The sequence below is a fragment of the Bos grunniens genome, chromosome 1 (genome assembly GCF_055505025.1).
Source record: "Bos grunniens cultivar Pamir isolate PY7600 chromosome 1, Bosgru_T2T1.0, whole genome shotgun sequence".
In the NCBI taxonomy this organism is placed as follows: Eukaryota; Metazoa; Chordata; class Mammalia; order Artiodactyla; family Bovidae; genus Bos; species Bos grunniens.
Window position 1 is genome coordinate 32,164,218 of NC_141165.1, and position 20,731 is coordinate 32,184,948.

At 40.2% G+C, this 20,731-nt stretch overlaps 1 protein-coding gene across 4 annotated transcripts in view; it reads right to left on the reverse strand.

The window, feature by feature from the left end:
• Nucleotides 1-20,731, reverse strand: part of SLC9A9 (solute carrier family 9 member A9) — a 660,343-nt gene that overhangs the window by 306,999 nt on the left and 332,613 nt on the right. For all 4 annotated transcript variants that reach the window (XR_015158063.1, XM_086385315.1, XM_086385488.1 and 1 more), the window contains exon 9: nt 14,943-15,031. Coding sequence is in view for 3 of the 4 variants with exons in the window: in XM_086385315.1 (XP_086241441.1) it covers nt 14,943-15,031 (89 nt within the window). In the remaining variant the exon portion in view is untranslated. The remainder of the gene's footprint in view (nt 1-14,942; nt 15,032-20,731) is intronic.

The following is a 20,731-nucleotide window of genomic DNA, read 5'->3' on the forward strand; positions in this document are numbered from 1 at the left end:
CTGGAAGGTTGCTGCTAAGCTGCTGCTAAGTCACTTCAGTTGTGTCCGACTCTGTGCGACCCCATAGACGGCAGCCCACCAGGCTTCCCCGTCCCTGGGATTCTCCAGGCAAGAACACTGGAGTGGGTTGCCATTGCCTTCTCCAATGCATGAAAGTGAAAAGTGAAAGGGAAGTCGCTTAGTCGTGTCCGACTCTTCGCGACCCCATGGACTGAAGCCTAAGGTTAGATGGTCTCAAACTCTTCTGTCTCAAATAAACCTGGATGAAGCAAAGGACCGCTGTAGACCACTTGCCTCAACATGGTACCATAAAAGCAAACCAAAAACCAAATAATAAATCAGCACAAAGGGGAAGAATGGTGGTGCTTCCCTCACAGGGTGCTGTAAATCATTACCTTATGCCAGAACTGGGTACAGATGGTGTCGTAAAATTGAATCATTATGACACCAGCCTACACAGCACCTTTGGGAACACCTACAGAAGGACATAAACCATTAAGATATAGTTCTCCTTGTGACCCTAGGAAAGACCCAGGGGCTGCTTATAGAACTTCATGCTAACAGTCCAGAAACCTGCTGTGTCAGAACTCAGAATACTACTACTAAGTCACTGCAGTCGTGTCCGACTCTGTGCGACCCCATAGATGGAAGCCCACCAGGCTCCCCCATCCCTGGGATTCTCCAGGCAAGAACACTGGAGTGGGTTGCCATTTCCTTCTCCAATGCATGAAAGTGAAAAGTGAAAGTGAAGTCGCTCAGTCGTGCCCGACTCTTAGCGATCCCATGGACTGCAGCCTACCAGGCTCCTCCGTCCATAGGATTTTCCAGGCAAGAGTGCTGGAGTGGAGTGCCATTGCCTTCTCCGAGAACTCAGAATACTGAAACTCTAGCCCTAACCCAGAGCCCCATCTGTTTCTAGTTGGTTGAGAGATCTTACACCTTCTTCTTTGTTGTAGGTTCCAAAGGTATCATTAGAACAGCATCTTTAGAAAAGAAAAGCAAGTCAGAGGATGACTAGTGCTGAGGTCTGAAGTCATTGTCCTAGAAACCCCAAATAACACTTTTCCCCCAATCTGAGTCCCAAACACCACATTTTTACAGATCTCTGGGGAAGAGAAGAGTTGTATAAATTCACTTACCTTAGACATTCTTTCCCAACTGAAGAATTCCTTTATTTTTCTATCAGGGAAAAAAGTATGTTTTCAAGAATAATTTTTATTGGAACCTTTGGAAAAATACATTGGGAATAGTTTTTTACTTGCGTGTTCATTGGGTCCATTATAAGGGACATTCTCTTCTCTCTCAGGAATGGATTGGTCACTGCTGATGCCAATCAAGTTCTTTCTCAATGTAAGCCAGAACAACTGCATTAAGTGACTTTCCTAAAACCAAACTCTTACTCTCATTTATTAGATTTTCCTTTCAGGTACTCTGGAATTCTATATCTTTTCTCCACTGATGAGATTCTTTGGATTTTTGAGCAATGCCTCCAGAAGCAATTCAATTTCTCTTCTGAAGGAATTGCACAAAGTCTTAACATTTTACTAAATCCATTAGCTTCATCTTTCAAGACCATCAAGAAAATGGCAGCCTTAAATTTGGCAGTATTCTTTAACAAACACACACTCTGGTGCATATATTCAGCCTTGGTATTTTCTGTGCTGCATCAATAAAATTTAATTAAAGTGAGTAGAAAAATTACAGTAATTTCCATTTATCATCCCCAAATGCCATTATGAGACCAAAGCCCTTCATACCTACACCTATTAAGCAGGGTGATAAAACTATAATGGACTATTCAAGGGGGTTATGCCATTGCCATTCTTAGAAGTTCTGAGGTAATAATGAGCAACCATCTGTCTTGAATGTCATCAGAACGGCTAGCTGATCTCTTAAATCCTATTCAGATAAATTTTTTCCATTAAGCAGTGAATCAGACTTATACATAGAAGGGCATGAATCACATATATTTTTATGTGTTGATACTCAAGCATTAATTTTTTTTTGTTTTGTTTTCTAAAGGTGAAAGAAATGAGAGAAAAGAGAGAATGAGACAAAAGGCAAAAGAGAGAGTAAAAGAAAGGGAGAGGACCATCCCTCTCTGAGACGCTAAAGCTCTACATAGTGGTAAAGAATATGAAACCATTATTTGAGGGGAAATGTAGTAAAATTTAATGCAGCAAATGTAGTAAAATTTTTAGAAAATGATAAATGAGGTAAATACACTTTCTTTCTGTCACCTGATGCAAACAGCTGACTCACTGGAAAAGTCCCTGATCCTGGGAAAGACTGAGGGCAGAAGGAGAAGAGAGCATCAGCGGATGAGGTGCCTGGATGGCATCACAGATGCAATGGACATGAACTTGGGCAAACTTTGGGAGATGGTGAGGGATAGGGAGGCCTAGTGTGCTGCAGTCCATGGGGACTCTGCAAAGAGTCACATACAACTGGGCAACTGAACAACAACAAAACTTTCTTAGAGTTTTGGAAGATAAGACAAAAATGCAGAGAAGACTTGGAACAGTGTTGGCAAGAAATGTCATGGTGAATTAATATGAATCCCCAAAATGTTGCCTATTGGGGTAGAGATAGACAGTCCTGGCAGGTGACTCAGGTATAGAGCTCTTTATGAGCAAGATGAAGAACTGGAAGAAAATAACAACAATATTCAGTTACTCTTAGCTATGTGGAACACTGATGAATACTGAAGAAAGAGGAACCCATCAGTGGTAAAATGGAATAAAGCACATGTCAGAAGATAAAGAGGTCATTAGGATAGATGTGATAGCATCAATACTTGGTGGGGAAAAAATGTCATTCTTGGTTCTACATATTAAGGCCATCTTGGGTCAGTGTTAAGGCTGAGAAAGGAAATGAAGAGTAAAGGGAGGAGTGTTGGCTGGCAGGGACAAGGTGACTTGCGTTCATTGTCATCTATTAAAGGGGACAGGGAGGAAGAGGACAAGCCCAAGGAAAGGAAGAAAATGATAGTGATAAAAGAATGAATTAGAGAACATGGTAGTCAAAGAGATAAATAAATCCAAGTGCTGTTTCTTAAAATGATCAGTATAATGTGCAGTTTCTAAGTTAAAGGGAGAAATACATACAAATCATTTTCTACAGGAAATGTCTATAATCAAATATATGAAAAAGACATTAAAAATAATAATGGGTTATGGTGCACAACTCTAGCTTTTGAGTGACCTTATTACCTTCTCTAAGGCTGGCAAAATCTAACTAGTGGTATTTTCCTCATGGATTTTTGGTGAATAATAAGTGAAATAATTAAATGAAATATATACTTATAATGCCTGGTAATAGTGTATGCTCAATAATTGTTGTTATTAAAATTTTTGAAACTCTGGAGAGAATAGGTGGTTTACTAAGAAAGTACAGTTGACTGAAGAGGTAGAAAACCTAAATATTCAATCATTTTAGAAATTGAAACCATTATCAAAAAATTACTTTCCAAAATGGCATCAGGTTCCATGGTAGGTTTAAAGTAATTTTTCACAATTTTTGATACTCCTCCTTTCAAGAGTTTATTTACTTATTTAGGGGTTTATTTCCCTCCCATTAGGTGTGGACTGGTCTTAGTGACTTGCTTTTTAAAAATAGAATATGGCAGAAGTGACAGTGAGTGACTTCAGAGACTAGTGAATAAAAGGCATTGCTCCTTTCTTCTTGCTCTCTCTCACTGGTTTCACTTGCTATGGGGGAAACTTACTTTCGCACAATGAGGACTCTCTAGCAGCCCCATGGAAGACACATGGTGAAGTGAACGTCTCTCAGTTCTGTCTGACTCTTTATGACTCCAGGAACTATACATTACAAGGAATTCTCCAAGCCAGAATACTGGAGGGGGTAGCCTTTCCCTTCTCCAGGGGATCTTCCCAATCCAGGGATTGAACCCAGGTCTCCCGCATTGCAGGCAGATTCTTTACCAGCTGAGCCACAGGGAAAGACACATGGGGAAGCACTGACATTTTCTGCCAACTGTATGAATGAGCCATGTGGAAGTGGATCCTCTACACCCAGCTGAGTCTTCGTACACTGTAGCCATGGCCAAGAGCTTGTCTGCAACCTTATGTGAGACCCTGAGCTAATGCTCCTAGACTCTGTTCCTTCAAAAACAGTATGAAATAGTACAAGCTTGTTGTTTTAACAGATAAATTTTGGGTTAATTTGTTACACGACAATAGATAACTAATTGTGAGAAGGCAATGGCAACCCACTCCAGTACTCCTGTCTGGAAAATCCCATGGATGGAGGAGCCTGGTAGGCTGCAGTCCATGCGGTCACTAAGAGTCAGACACGACTGAGTGACTTCACTTTGACTTTTCACTTTCATGCATTGGAGAAGGAAATGGCAACCCACTCCAGTGTTCTTGCCTAGAGAATCCCAAGGATGGTGGAGCCTGGTGGGCTTCCATCTATGGGGTCGCACAGAGTCGGATACGACTGAAGCGACGCAGCAGCAGCAGCATTGTGTATTTTTAGCATATCCCTTGAGCATTGATCTATGTTCAGGTTGGCCCCTGGGTTAAAGAACTGACTCTACCCCTCAGGTCACTGAACTTCTTTGGGCTTCAGTTTCTTCCAATATCTGGGTTTAAATGTTTATCTTTATTGTCCCACCTTTCTCTGAACTTGTTGGATTTTATGACTTAAAATTTTCTACTGCAATTATATACTATGATAAACAAACACAGATGTGCAGTTAAAAAAGTAAAAAGAACTAAAATTTAATCAAGAAGACGTGGTACCATTATATCTTTATCAGAGAAAAAAATTTACATGAAACATTTTTAAGGTAAAGTGCATCTCACGTCTTACTTGGCTTTATTTCTCCTTGGGCCCCAGCACCTGGCACATAGGAGACACCTACTACTGAGGGTGCCTAATGGTCATTTTTGGCCCCTACTATTATCCAAGTTGTTTGTGGCATAAGGTTTCTTAACTAGGGGTTCACAGACATTAATTCTTTCTGGGCACTGAAAGTACAGTGTGTTCTTGCCATGATGTGGGAGCTCTACTCTCATTAGCATTTAAAAGAACACTTATTAGCTGAACTACTAAATGTCCTTTATTCAATATAATGAGTTTCATTGAAAAGAATCACCAGCTTAGCTAAGGAGAAATTTAAACACTTTGCCATCATTTATGAATTCAACCCTTCTAGGATGGTATTTTTAAATGTACTTTGAATGAAGGGGAGAAGAAAAGTGGTAGAAATCTTGACAAAAGAAATGTAATTAGAGTTTTTTTAAAAATGGCAATTCTATGCTTTATGAAGATATCTTTAATCTTACTTCTCAGAAGCCAGGGAGACGTGGGCATTGTTGCCCACGACTTTCTCTCTGCACTGTGCCTCAAACAGGTAACTGGGATGGGACGTGCCTGCTTTTGTTAGAAGTGATGGAGCAAAATTGCACAAAACCATAATCAAAAACCACTGTAATGCAAATCAATAAGGCAGAAGCACACTGTAGGAAACTCACACAAGCAATGGAATTATACTTGATCTTTCTTTCAATATCTCAAGATTACCTTAGACATTTGCTTTGTACATCCAGCTCATGACAGTTAAACTAATGCATCATATCAGGATTAAATAAACCATTAATTAACAGATATTATTTTCCCTATTTTTAATCTTGGAATATGAATGGTTTTAATTCATTCATTCATCTATTCATTTAATCAGTAACTTGTAAGTTCAAGACAAAACCAAATGGTAAATTTCCACAAACTTTTCACATAGACCACAACATCCTAAGAGATTAGCAAGACAAAAATATATCTAGAGCCAGAGAAGGTTAAGATAAATTTAGATGTTACATATGTAAGTATTTATCAAAAGGAAATGTGGTGAACAGGGAGATTGATGTCATAGGTTGATGTCATTTCCTCCATGATGCTACCTTCATTATCTTTGTAAGGCACAAATCTGATTATTATCATCATCTCTATGTCATAAAGTCTAAGCAAGTATGAAGACAGTTTTCCTAAATGTAGCAGAGTGAGACACTGAAATGTCCACCTGAACTCACTTTTCCATTTTAATCCTGAACTCTCTCCCACACCTTCTCCTTTCCACAACATATACCAGCAGGCCAAACCCAACCCTGTCTACTTCCCCAGGGCAACCTGAGCCGGGGCAGAGTGTGCCATCTCTTTGCCTCTGAGACTTATCAAGCTCACTCTTAGTTGTATGATTTTGCACACTCTTTTTACTTTCATTTCCCATGAAATCTGAATGATAATCTCCCAATTATCCTTACACCCTTCTCTAAAATACCTAACCCACAATCAGCTTTCCATGAACACCCTGCCTCCAGAAAGCAATTCAGTCCTCTGGTTCTCATGACACGTTGGCCATCCCTCTATGTTAAAATCTGTGATTCTTGTTTGTGCATTTGTGTGCATGCATGTGCTTCCTGCTATATTAGGAACTCCTAAGGGTGAGAACCAGGACTTCCCTATAGCTCAGATTGTAAGGATTCTGCCTGCAATGCAGGAGACCTGGGTTTGATCCCTGGGTCAGGAAGATCCCCCTGGAGAAGGAAATGGCAACCCATTCCAGTGTTCTTGCCTGGAGAACCCCATGGACAGAGGAGCCTGTAGGCTACAGTCCATGGGGTCGCAGAGTTGTACACAACTGAGTGACTAACACTGCTACTACTGCTACTAAGGGTGAGAACCCTGTCTTATTTCCCTTGTCTCCCTGGATTCTAGCACTGCGCCTGTCATTGAAGCATGTGGTGCTTAGTCCACATTCAATCCATGCTTGAAATGGAAAGCTGAGAAGCCCTTCAGTCAGACTCTGAGACTGAGTGGTAGCAATGTAAACTCTGTCCTTTCTTCCCTAAGCATGCAGGCATTCTTTGAAGAACCCATTACAATCACTCATGTAGGAACAGAGAATTTTCCCAGGAAGAACTATCCAGGCTTCAGTGAAACGTTTCACCCCAGGATAAATCAGGGACTTTGGTGTTTGATTGCTTCACCCTTGGATTTGATTTGACGACTTACCGGTGACTTGTTGGCCAGAGCAATGACAAACTGATGGATCCTCTCATCTCTATGCAGTACCCTGTAATCAAGTGATCACTGCCCAATCCTAGTCTATAAGTGGGAATCAGATGCATATTTTATGCTCTATGTCAGGTCAAAGAGTTATTAGGTTTAGAGCATCATCCTTTAAACTCAGTCACAGAGTTCAATCATTCACTTTACAAATGAGAAAACTGAAGCTCATAGGTGCTAAATTAATTATCCAAGACCTCGCCATTAGTTGTAGAGACAAGGGTAAAACTTGTGTTGTTTGTCTTGTCTAGACAAACTCTATCTTTCTCTGGCCTCTTGGTTAAGTGTTCTTTTCACCATATCATCTTGTTTCCCCCACATTCCTGTTATTTTCCTTGGATTTTCTTACAAGGTCATGCTTATCATGTCTAATTTGGCTCCCATTGTCATTTTTTCTTTTTATTGGAAATTTAAATTTGGATTTGCATTGCTACTTTTCCATTCAATTGGTGATTGAAATATCATCTGGAGGGACTGGAAATGAAATAAGCATCTGGAAAGAATGTGCTGTAATGGAGATGTCATTGTTTGTCCATAAAGGCTAGGCAAACAATCTGGCTTTTCAAAAACAAATGAATGAAAATGTCTATGTCCATCCCAATCTATATTTCAGTTAAAAAAAAATTAAAATCCACTGAAATTGGTAGACTTTCAAAGATGATAGAATTAAATATAAATGATTAATTAGCTGAAAATATAATAAAATAGCTAAACATTCATTCATTCACCTATCCATCCACTCAAGGGTTACTGGATAAATGATGCTAAGCCCCACAATTGCTACTAAACCTATCTACTAATCAAAGAATATGTAGTAAGAGGCAAAAATAATTTGAATTACAAAGTCACAAAATCTAAGTTTGGGCTTCCCTGGTGGCCCAGTGGTTAAGAATTGCCTGCCAATGCAGGGGACACAGGTTTGATCCCCGATCTGGGAAGATCCCACATGCTACAGAGCAAATAAGCCCACGAGCCCCAACTACTGACCCTACTACGCACCCTAGAGCCCATACTCCACAACAGAAGCCACCTCAAGGAGAAACCAGCGCCCTTCAATGAGGAGTAGCTCCCAGACTCTGCAACTAGAGAGAGCCTGTGTTCAGCAATAAAGACCCAACACAGCCAAATAAATAAATCTTAAAAAAAAAAAAAATCCAAGTTTAAAATTTGCCTCTCCCACTGATAAGTCTTGGTGAACCCTCTAACACAGGGTCTTCTACTCTGTATTATTCCCATTGGCATACAAAAATACTGTTATTTCTCCCATCCAAAAATAAAAAGATATATCTTTTGGCCTCACTTCTCCCTTCAGCGATCACTTCTCTGCTCCCCATTTTTTGAAAAACTTGTCTATACACAGTTTCCAATTTATTTCTTTCCTTTCTCTCTTGAACCCATTACGTTCAGGCTTTTACCTTGACACTCCACCAATATGGTTCTTGTCAGTAATATCAATGATGTTCATGCTCTTCATCTTACTTTCCCTTTCAGCAGTATTTGGCATCACTCATTAGGCTCTTTCTTGAGCCACTCTTTTCATTTGACTCCCAGGACACAATACTTTCTTGGTTTTCCTTCTCCCCACTGGCTACTCCCTCACCGTCTCCTTTTGCTGGTTTCTGATTTCTTACCACCACTGGAGAACCTCAAGGCTTGGTTCTTGGATTTCTCCTGTCACTCCCTTAGCGATCTCATCCAACCTCATGTTTTCAATATCATCTCTATCTGGTGACTTCTACATTTCTAGCTTAGACTTCTCTCCTGAACTCCAGAATTCTATTTCCAACTAACTATCAACATCTCTACTTTGTGGCCTAATATATACATGGGAGAAGGCAATGGCACCCCACTCCAGTACTCTTGCCTGGAAAATCCCATGGACGGAGGAGCCTGGAAGGCTGCAGTCCATGGGGTCGCTAAGGGTCAGACACAACCGAGCGACTTCACTTTGACTTTTCACTTTCATGCATTGGAGAAGGAAATGGCAACCCACTCCAGTGTTCTTGCCTGGAGAATCCCAGGGATGGGGGAGCCTGGTGGGCTGCCGTCTATGGGGTCACACAGAGTCAGACAGGACTGAAGTGACTTAGCAGCAGCAGCATACATCTCAAATGTAACAAACCTATCCTTGGTTCTCGGTTGCCCTCAAATGTTGCCACTTTGCAGCCTTCCTAGCTAACACATGGCACCTTTCTTTTTGTAAAATTTAAGTCATATCACGCCATGCCTGAACTTAAAAACCTCTGTTTTCTCACCTTGTTCATGCTCTCTAAGACCTGCTCTGATTTTGTCTTACAAACCTGGTACACTCCACCTCAGCCACACTTGTCACTCTGTCCCAGGGTGCCATTGTGTATGTGGTTCCCAGTTTCTGGATGGCTCTGCTCCAAATATCCACATAGTTCCCTCTTTTATTTCTTTCAAGGATCATCTTCTTTTTGAGGCCTTCCTTGGCCACAGTGTTTAATATAGCAACCCCGCCTTCCCAGACACACAGTCCTTCCTCCCTTTCTTGCTTTATTATTGGCCTTGTAACTGACAATGAATGTACTGTATGCTTATTTATTTTGATTACTCTAAAGCTCCTCTACTAACAGTTCTTTTTTATCCACTCTTGTATCCTAGCATCTTGAAGAGTGGCTGGCACAAAATAGGCTCTTAAAAAATATTAGATGAATGAATGAAGGTATTCAGTGATAATAAGAAGAGCCACCTCTTAGGTAAAGAAGTGAGTAAAAATGAAATAAGTACATTTTTTTTTACCTGTTGGGCTTCCGGGATGGCTCAGATGGTAAAGAATCTGCTTGCAATGCAGGAGACTTAAGTTTTGATCCTTGGGTCAGGAAGATCCCCTGGAGAAGGGAATGGCTATCCACTCCAGTATTCTTGCCTGGAGAATTCCAAGGACAGAGGAGCCTGGCGGGCTACAGTTCATGGGGTTGCAAAGTGTCTGACAGGACTGAGCAACTAACACTTTCACTTTGTATCTGTTAATGCATTGTGTTTCTCAGTTGTGTCTCACTCTTTGAGACCATATGGACTGTAGCCTGGCAGGTTCCTCTGTCCATGGGCTTTTCCAGGCAAGAATATACTGGAGTGGGTTGCCATTTTCTCCTCCAAGGGATCTTCCTGACCCATGGATCGAACCTGAGTCTTCTGTGTCTGCCGCACTGGCAGACAAATTCTTTACCACTGTGCTATCTGGTAAGCCCGTTGATGCATCATAGATGTTAATTATTTCACTTAATATTATATGCTCGTGTGTATCTTTTGGGAGTAATTTTTAGGTGAAAACTGCCGGAAGGGAAGGAGAATTTCTAGTTAAAAGAGATGGTAGACTTGTGATAAACCAGAGTGGAAAAGAATATGAAAAAGAATGTATATCTGTGTGTAACTGAATTACTTTGCTGTATAGCAGAAATTAACACAACACTGTAAATCAACTATACTTGAAAAACAAATTTTAAAAAATCCAAAACCTTATAGGAAGTTGGAGGGAAAATTAAAGGACACCCTTTAATCTGCAAAAAAAAAGAAGTACATGGTTTTGGAAGTAAGCCTCAAGCAAGGAAGAGACAGCTGATGGAAACACCCTGGGGTCTGGCCCAGATTACCAGCCCCCAGGCCTGGCTAGTGGGTGAGGGTATGAGGGAGGAAGAGGTTGAGAGGCAGGCTGAGGCTTGTGTGAGTGGGGTCAGGGGATGTGTATGCAGTTTTCTGGATGGTTCAGGGTGAAATCTCTCAGCTTACAGAGTGCCATGTGCTGATGTCTATATCAAATATCTCTGAAGGTTCTCCGTTTCTAGGTCAAGAGTCAGTATGTGTTTGTCTTTAGGGCTAGATGTGCACACCCTAAAATAAGCAAACCAATCTGAGTCCAGGAAAACTGATTGCCACCAGTGTTCATATACTCTTTCCCCAAATGCTTTGCTATGAAAAATCCTCATGGTGAGCAGCAGCACCAGAGTGTCTCTATTAAGCTGCTTTATGCCTAAACACACAGGGATGTTACATGTTCATGGACTGCAGTGAAAAGCAATTCACCGGAATCTAGATGGTCATTATCAAGTACAAAACATATTTTAATGTAAAACTGCATTTTTAAAGAGGCACTCTAATTCTTGAAGCTATAAAGGATATATTAATTCTCAAAAGTCTTTGTCTCCAGTTGTAGCTGTTTGATTAGCTGGTATAGGCACAGTCCATGAATAAAATTCCTTTGTAAATTATATTACCTAAGGATTTTAAAACACAAAGCTGATTTTCAGAGGTTTCCCCTAGACTCGTTAATTGACTTCCTTCACTCCCATTAAACAGTCCTGGGGATGGAGGCAAAGGGGCCACTTTTCCCACTGATAATAAACACAACTCAGGGAGATGCAGAGGAAGATAATGTATTCTGTAACCATGTCATTTAATGCCTTCTAAACCTTTGCCCCTTTCAGAAAGGAAACAGTGGCTACCTCTATAATATCTGCTTCAGCTTTTCTTTACAATTTGTAATTGGTTTCCCACATGGAGTTTAAACTTTGCTTGCTACGTTGGTGCAGATGTGGCCAAGAACTTCTGATCTGTGAAGTTAATTAAAAGGCTCAATCTCAATTTTTAAAAAATGGTGACCCCAGACTCTATGTACTTGATTGGGGAATATGTGTGTAGATGCATGCATATGTATTCATGTATGAATATGCACAGCCGCTACATATGCATATATTGAGAGAAAAAAATAAATAGAAAGTGAGAGTTCCTGGAATAAAAGAAGTGAGAAAGTTATGAGAAGGGAGGGGAAGGGAATTAGCATTCATTAAGCTCCTACAATGAACCAGGCACCAAGAAAGAAGGTAATGGGGGGAACAAAGATGGAGGGATGCAGCTATCTGGATGTTGAAGAATGAACTTTCAAAAATCTCCTTCCCTAAAGGGAACTGCTATAAAAATGGATGCTGGCAGCCCATCAGGGAGTGCTTGTCAAGCCACTCAGAGGAGAACAGAAGGCTGTGGGGGCACTGATTTTGGCTTTGTCTCCCCTAGGTGCTGGGCTGCTGACTCGCCATGAGATGAGTTATCTTTGAAGTTCTGCTGAGCAATCTAGATAGTGTGACTTAAAAGTGCAAGTCCCTAAACAGAGTTCAGTTTCCCAGAATACAAATATTCAGAGAACCATATGAGGTCAGGAAAAACCAGCTCAAGAGATTGCCCTTTAAACTCTAGAGAATGCTAGTTGTCTCCATAATTAAAAGGATCCTAGATGGAAGGTTATATATTAGATATTTCTAGGTATTGGTATACTTTTTTGTGTTCAATTTTAAAAATTGGGGGTCCTTAAAATTTCTGCAATTGTATCTTCTGAGTCTTCTGATGAGCAGAGAGGTAAGAGTGACCTTGTAGAGTCCCTGGGTGGGTGGGAGCTGGGTTCAGGTCCAGCTGAGCTTGGGACATGACAAAGAGAATGAAAACAATAGCCATTTTACAGAACTTGAAGATAAGTCTTTGAAAACTATTTGGGAATTCCCAGCCAATTATACATTTGCTGAGATGTCTTTTTGGCTTTTTCCACTCCCACTGCCCCAATATCATATCAGATGTTCTCAGCATCATTAGACCTAGTACGGGAACCTGTCTACCTCCATTTGCATTTGGGGACAGATTGCAATCATTTCGTCCAATTCTATACATTTTCTATATCTATGATCCTTGTCATGTAACTTTGCAGTGCTCTCCACTGTGGGCTAATGACCTGCTCAGCCTTTTGACCCTGGGCTTAGCTATATGATTTCCTTTGTCTATAGGACATTTAGGAAATGTGATGCAAGTAAAGGCTTGAAATGGTCCTGTACACTGGGGTTTGTTCTTCTGCCAGGAGAAGAATGACAGATATGCAGGACTGGCTATGGTGTACCAGCCAAGCCTACTCTAGAACAGAGCCCCACCAAACTCAGTGAATCCGTCCAGTTAAGACAAGAAGAGCCACCCAGATCAACCCACGTGAAAAGAGATGAACCCTGTAAATGCAAGATAAACAAATGTGTATTGTTGAATGTCACTGGGATGCTTGTTACACAGCAAAAGCTAGCTGATACAAGTGTGACTTGATCCACACTCTTCTTGCCTGTCACAGTGATATTTCTAAAATGGAACTTCAATCATCCTAAAACTATTCTGCCTAAGATACGTCAATGACTTCTGTTAGTGATGTTTTCCCAAATTCACATGTTGAATTCCTAACACCCAGTACCTCCAAATCTGACGATTTTGGAAATAGGGTCATTGAAAAATGTAATTAGTTAAGCCAAGACGAGGTAATACTGGAGTAGGGTGGGTCCCTATTCCGACTGGTATCCTTATAAAAAGGGGAAATTTAGAGACAGACATGCATAGGGAGAATGTCATGTGAACATGAAGGCAGAGATTAGGATGATGTATCTACAAGCCAAAGAACACTAAAGTTTGTCAGAAAATCACCAGAAGGTCAAAATTGAGGAATAGTACAGATTCTTCCTCACAAACTTTAGAAGCAGCTAATCCTGCCTATACTTTCATCTCAGACTTCTAGCCTCCAGAACCGTGTGCTGTGTGCTAAGTCACTTCAGTCGTGTCTGAATCTTTGTGACTCTGTGGACCATAGATCGCCCGGCTCCTTTGTTCATGGGATTCTCCAGGCAAGAATACTGGAGTGGGTTGCCATGCTCTCCTTCAAGGGAGCCTCCCAACCCAGGGATGGAACCCGTGTCTCTTATGTCTCCTGTATTGGAAGGTGGGTTCTTCACCACCAGCACCACCTGGGACATAAGAATAACTTTCTGTTGTTTAAGCCACTCCTCATTGTCTTTAGGATAAAGTCTAAACTTCTTCATAAGGTATGAAAGTCCTTCCATAAGCTGGCCTCTGGCTGTGTCTGCGGTCTCTACCACACTATATTCCACTATAACTTCAGCCCTTCCCCATTCACCAGGCACTTAGAACTATTTAAAATGCTCAGTCAACTGTTTCAAAACTTTGGTCCATGATATTAATACAACCTTGGCCTCAGATATCCTTCCTACTACCCTCTCATCCCTCACCATTGCAAGCTCCAGATCAGGCTTATCATCTCTGGAAACTTTCTCTTCACTGTCCCAATCCTAACTATGGGAGGAGGCCCTACTGAATTTTCCTCAAACAACCTTTACAGATATTTCTATCACAGTACTTACCACACTGTGGATCATTAATTGCTCATTGCATATCTTGATCCTCCTCAACAGACTTGAAAATGAACCACATTAGGCAGGATCGTGTATTATCTGCCCTTTTATTCCTAGTACTTAGCATGGTGCTCGGCACAGAGTGGTTATGTGGCAAATGTTGGTGGAAGGAATCTTTGAGTGTTTATGTGCAAATATTGAAACAGATGTGTTCCTGGCATATGGGAGATACATTCTGCTTGTGCGACAACTGGCAGTTGAGTTTACTTGGAAGCAAAAGCACCCAATTAAAGACCAAACATTCCTGTCTTTCTTCTTCATTTCCTTCTCTCTATATAACTACCCAATCTCACATGCTTTACAATGCATTTAGATGTAAGTGACTGTGAATTATTACTGACTGTGGGCCTTTCATCTTCAAGACTGACAGTCTATGTTCCACATTTCTCAGGAGGGAAAGACTATTATATTTTTGCTTACCAAGAGAATTGTTAATAGTTATCCTGAAGGAAGAAAAAAAAAAATCTATAAATATCCAACCTATAATGAAGCCTTAAGCTTGCTTTCTTCCTTTGCTAATGAAATTCTTTCCGAGTGCACTGCCAGAATTGCTCCGTAATCATTACACTGAGAAAAGAGACAAAGCCTGTAGTGAGTTTTTTCTTTTACCTGTTTAGTCCTCATTTTGGAATCCGATGACAGGTTGTTGTAGGTATAATGTGCCTGCGTGACTCCACAGAAGAGAACAGCGACTATCCCTGAAATTTAAAAACATACCAGTCAAAACCAATTTTCTTTCCCATCTAAGTCAAAGGGCAGAGCTATCCCAGTTAGAAAACAGACTTGGTGTCAGGAGAGTTAAAATGGCTAATAATTAGAATGATGAAACCTGGGTAAACCTTGCTCCTGCTTTAAACAGGGGACTTATAGGATTAAAGCTTAAAAAAAAAAAAAAAAGCATTAATAAGTAGATTCTTCCTGGGGATAAATTATTTTCTGGTCATGAGTTAGGAAAGTTATACTTGGAAACCCATGAACAAAAGACTGTGTAGTCGGTTCCAGGCCTCTCACAGCCAGTGCCAACTACTTTGCTGCATTTGAAATGCTGGCATATTTGCTGAGAACTTTGCTTTCCACTGTGTACCTTGAGGAGCCTGAGAAGTTCCTATCATACCGCAATTTAGTATTAACAACCATGAGTCATAAACCTAAGATGTCTACAAGGGTTCAGTTGCCTCTGCCAATGCTCCTCCTTGCCAAGCACAGAAAGAGGTCCTTGTTCGCCTCTATGTCTCCTTGGCAAAGCTGGGGACTTTGTCCTTCCACTGCTGGGTAATTTCATGAACACATTCAAGGCACACAATCCTTGAGGCAAGCTGGTCTGTTCTTGTGTGCTTCCTGTCCACAGTGGGCCCTCAGCTGCTTTTTGGCTGGTTGTAGGATTTATTTCATAAGCCATCATTACACCCAGCTTCAAATGCTGCATGAAGCCACACAGAGACTAGAAGCCATACATACACGGTTCCTGGGGAACAGAGGAGCAGCAACCATGGGACAAACGTGTTATTTGTCCCTGGGCTCTGTTATTCTCTGTTGTTGCCCCTAAGCTGGGGTGGGGAAAGCGGGTGGGGGCTGCTTCCTACCTTGGATTAAAGATTTGATTAATTATGGGAAATTGGGAGGGCTCTATAGGAGGGCTTTGGGAAAAACACAAGATGTAAGTATTCCTCAACTCAAACCAAGGGGATTGAACTGAATTTTAAACAGCAGAATCTTTCCCACTAAAAACACTCATAAATTAAATGCTGATGACTCTTAAGAGTATAGAGATATGTGAACTGAATATTGACATTTCAAATGAATCTGCGGTAAAGAATTTTAAAGAACCAAGCATATTTTTTGTATGTTGACTGTATGCTTCTATTTATATGTTTGTTATTTTGGGGGTTGGCTTTTGATAAAATATTGCTAAGACAGATTTGTCTAATACATTTGCATCACTTATTTCCTTTTAATATTATGCTTCAAAATTTTAGACAAAAAGAATAAAAACAACCAGGAAATTTTGCCCAGAGATTTATATGCAGTAAGCATTTAAATAGATTTTTTTTTGGTAACTTCAGTTTTCTAGTCTCTCTTCAGAAATTCAAAGAAAAATGCCTATGAAATATTACATTTCACTCTTCACAGAATTTCTATTAAAAAACAAGCAGTGCCAGAGAAACTTTTAGGTACCGAAGTACTTCAAGGACTTTGAGGAACTAGGAGGATTGCCATGCATGTTGTTTTGGCATCAGATATTTTTCTTTCTTTATTTGAAAATGAAATGTATCTATCTCTGCTGATTCTGCAGTCTGTTGGAGGTTTTTCTGGGTGAGGTTTAGCTGACCTCTGCCTGTCATGGAAATGTTTTGACTGTATATTGATCTGCAGAGAAGTAGTGAGTGAAAAGGGAGGGGTGTGTGGATAGCTCACAAATGCATTCTGAGAACATAAATAGGTAACAAAGGAAAAAAGATAAGGGGGCTAAGATTGGCCAAACCTTACTGCGAGCAAGGAACACGCTAGTTTTATTTACATCCTCTTATTTATTTCATCAATTTCTTATCTCATAACAGACTTCTCATGACTTATCACCTCTTCCATCTCTCTTTCCCTTCTCAGTAACACCTGCATTCTTCCTGCTGCCCAAACTCTGAGAACACCCTTTACTTCTCCTCTCTCTGTATAGCAACAATGTTGTTGACTTGTCCTTCAAAAGTTACCCATAATGCAATCACTTCTCAACCCAATCTCCACCCAATACCCGCTACCAAGCCACCATCATTTTCTGCCTAGATGACAGCAACAGCTTCCCACATGGCCCCTTGTCTCCCTTGCTGCCTCTGCCACAGTCTGTCTTCAACCCAGCACTTTTAAGACAATTCAGATCATGTTGGTCCTCTGCTCTCAACTCTGCAATGGAACCCTGTGATGAACAGGCTCAGTAGGGTCTAGTCCTACTTCCCAACCCCTCCCCACAGCTCCTGATCCCTCTTACTGGCTCCTCCTCTTGCCACTCAATGAATTCACTAAGCAGGCTCCATTGCAGGACCCTGGCACGTCCAGTTCCTGCTCTTTGAAAAGTTCTTCTCCAGATCTCTACATGCCTCCCTCCTTTCCTTAAGATGTTACATCATTGGACAGGTCTTTGCTGTGCACTCTGTAAAAATATCCCTCTTGTCATTCTCTACTTGCCTATTTTGATCTATTTTTTTTATATTATTTACTGCCCCCTAACATTTTATATATTTATTGGTTTATTTCCTGCCTTCCTGCACGGCAATGGAAAGCTCATTGAGTGCAGAGTGATTCACTGGTCCCCAACCATTAGAGCAATGGCAGGCACATGGTAGGTACTCCATGTATTTGTTGAATAACTAAATGAACATTCTTATCACCAGGTAACAAGAAACCAAAGTGATTTACTCAAGATCACCTTGAAAGTGGCAGAGCTGAGATTCAAAATTTCACAGAGCCCCTGTACTTTTCTGCCTGTATTTAGACCATCTGTGAATATTTTAAGGTAATCTTAAGCAATCTAAAAATATAATTTCTGATGCCCCAGGGAAATAGAGATTTGATGATGAAGATTATATATCTGAGCTGGCTGGATATTCTCATTTTTTCTGTTCCCTTCACTTCCAGACCAGCCTCCTGGGACTCGCCCCTAGCCGAGAGGAAGGAGGAGCAACAGCCAGACAGTGTCCTCTGAGGGCTGGGTCCCAGCTCCATGACACTTTCTTAGGAGTTTCTAGATTCTCTTCCCTTTGCTCCTCCTGTCTGAGGCATCATACTTGCTTCCTGCAATGACTACCTGTGCGTTGCTTCAGTGACCCCCTTTTCACTTTTGCAGCTCTCTATCTTCTGTGTATCCAATTTCCTGCATTAAACTCTGTTAATAGCCAGCTGATTTCTCTTTTCCTGACTGAACCCCGACCAGGACTCTCTTGTGGGTTCCTTCTCTTCTAAACTTTGATGGTTCTCTGAAGGTGTGTCATCTGAAAATAAGATTCAACCTCTATTCTCTTTATTATAACTGGGACAATGGGAGATGCCAGCCGCACATGAGATCCTGTGCCAAATCCCTGGGGACTGGGCTCAGGCTTATTTCAATCTGACCTGTGATTGGAATTTTTTTTCTAGTTTGAGCCACTAGATTGGAGCAAGTGGTTTGGGGATAGGAGTAAGTTAACTTGGACATATGTTTTCTGATTCTCCATCACATGATTTTTCAAAATATGAGAACTGTCCTACAATGGAGTGACTGCCTTGAAGTGTGACAAGTTCCCTATCATTTGAAATGTATGAGCTGAATGATCATCTGCCAGAGCTGTTATAGAATTTTTTACATAAAGTGTTGCAGAAATTTGGATATCCTACAGTTCTGTGGATCTGTCATTTTCTTATATACTATTTTATTAATTCAGTAGGATTAATACCTCAATTAATTTTTTGTTTGTTTTTAAGTTCAGGTCAAGACAATAATACTGGTTCTAAAGGAAATATTTAGATACTTTGAATACAGGAAGCCTGACTTTCTCAAAAAGTAAAGACAAGATAAACTTAGAGACTTTCAAATATTCTTTCAAATTTAGACAGACAGCTACTCTAAAATAAAAATTTTAAACATATCACTAGCATACCTTCAATTTTTTGAAGGTATGAAAAAACCTAAATTTTTTCAAATAAGCTATGAAGTTTAAAGATGAACTCAGGATGTCTCCTCTGTGTCGAAAATGTTTCTAAATCTCTAGAACACAAACTTTCAGGTCAGAGAGCTCTGAAAAGGGTGAACCCCAGTGGCTGTGTGGAAGGGACATACACGGCTCACTTCAGAGGAACCCGCTTCCTTTTTTCCCTCTTACCTCTGCTCCTCACCCCTCTGTGTTGCTTGTCACTCCAAGATAAGCTTAATTCACAGCTTATCCTGCTCACCACCCAGCACATCAGAAGCACTTGACCCCACCTGGCTGTGGGTCAACTGTGGTCCAAGAGTCCGCATTAGGCAAGAGAAGTTTCAGAACTTTACCCTAATGCCACTGGACTATTAATGAACATTCAGACTATCTGGGAACCTTGTTAAATACAGATTCTACTTCCCTAGGTTTGGAGTGAAGATTCAGGATCTTGAAGCCCAAGAATCTGCATTTATATGACCGTTCATTGTATAAATGGGATGTCCATGCTACTGGTCTTTTATCATCCCACTTTGAGACAAATCTCTGCTGACCAACACTTTGGTATTAGTGTCAACTCTCCTTTGCTGTGCTTTGGCCTTGAATGTGTATGGTCCTTAAAAGAGAGACTTGTGCCTAATATTGCTCTTTTAGCAACTTGGAACAATTAAAAGGTTGCTCCAAAGAAGAAATACGTTTTTTAATTGCCTTTTTTTTCATTTTTCATTTACAAAGTTTGTAAATTGCTTTTGCTAGCTATAAAAACATGTTTTTAAATTATATTTTTGCATCTTATTCCCTGTTTTTCTTTCTGTAACTTTATATTAATAGTATTAACAAGATTCTATGAAGTAATTTTAGCTTCATGGAACAATTGTCCATTAAGAACATTTAAGAAATCATAATTTCTCAGCAACTTTGGGATGTAAAATAAATTACTCACATGGAATAAAACTGATGATATATTTTACTATCAAATAGCTCAATAAATTCTCCAAAAAACAAACAAACAAACAAATGAACAAAGCATATCCATTGACCACAATATTATAAAACTGGAAATTAACAAATAGCATAGTTGCATAAATGTATCCATCAGGGATTTTTAATTGTATTCTTAAACAAAATTGGATTTGTGGATGAAGTCAAAGTTGAATTTTTAGCTTATGTACAAATAAGTGTAAGGTAAACATTTTTTTTCCCCCAAGAATCAATGGGATAAAACCAAAGGGTTATTCAGAGGAAACATTATAGTCTTATATGCATCCTGTTTAGAAAAAAAAAATTTGAAAAAAAAAAATGGACTATTTACCTCAAGAATCTAGACAAAAGACATAAAAATGGACCCTAAAACAGTAGAATTAAAAACTAAATAAACAAAAATGAAAAAATATAGCCAAAGAGAACATTCTAAAAATAGTAGATTTGGTTAGTAAAATGAAGAGTTATAAAGTGACAGTGTGGCCCATGCCTCTCAGACCCTCACGTGTCTATCTGCTCCAGGATTCTGTTCTCTGACCAGACCCATATACAGAGGGTGATGTTGGCCAAGGGCTTCAGGCACCCAAGACAATTTTCACATTTGGATAGTACCTGTCCACCTGTCTCACAGGTCTCTTCTGAGTATAAAGTGATATGATGGATTTTAAAATGATTTGTAACCTAAATACCAATACATAATCATAAGGTTTTGCTCTAATTACTAGAAGTAGGTGAAAGGAAGATGACACGAAAAAGAGA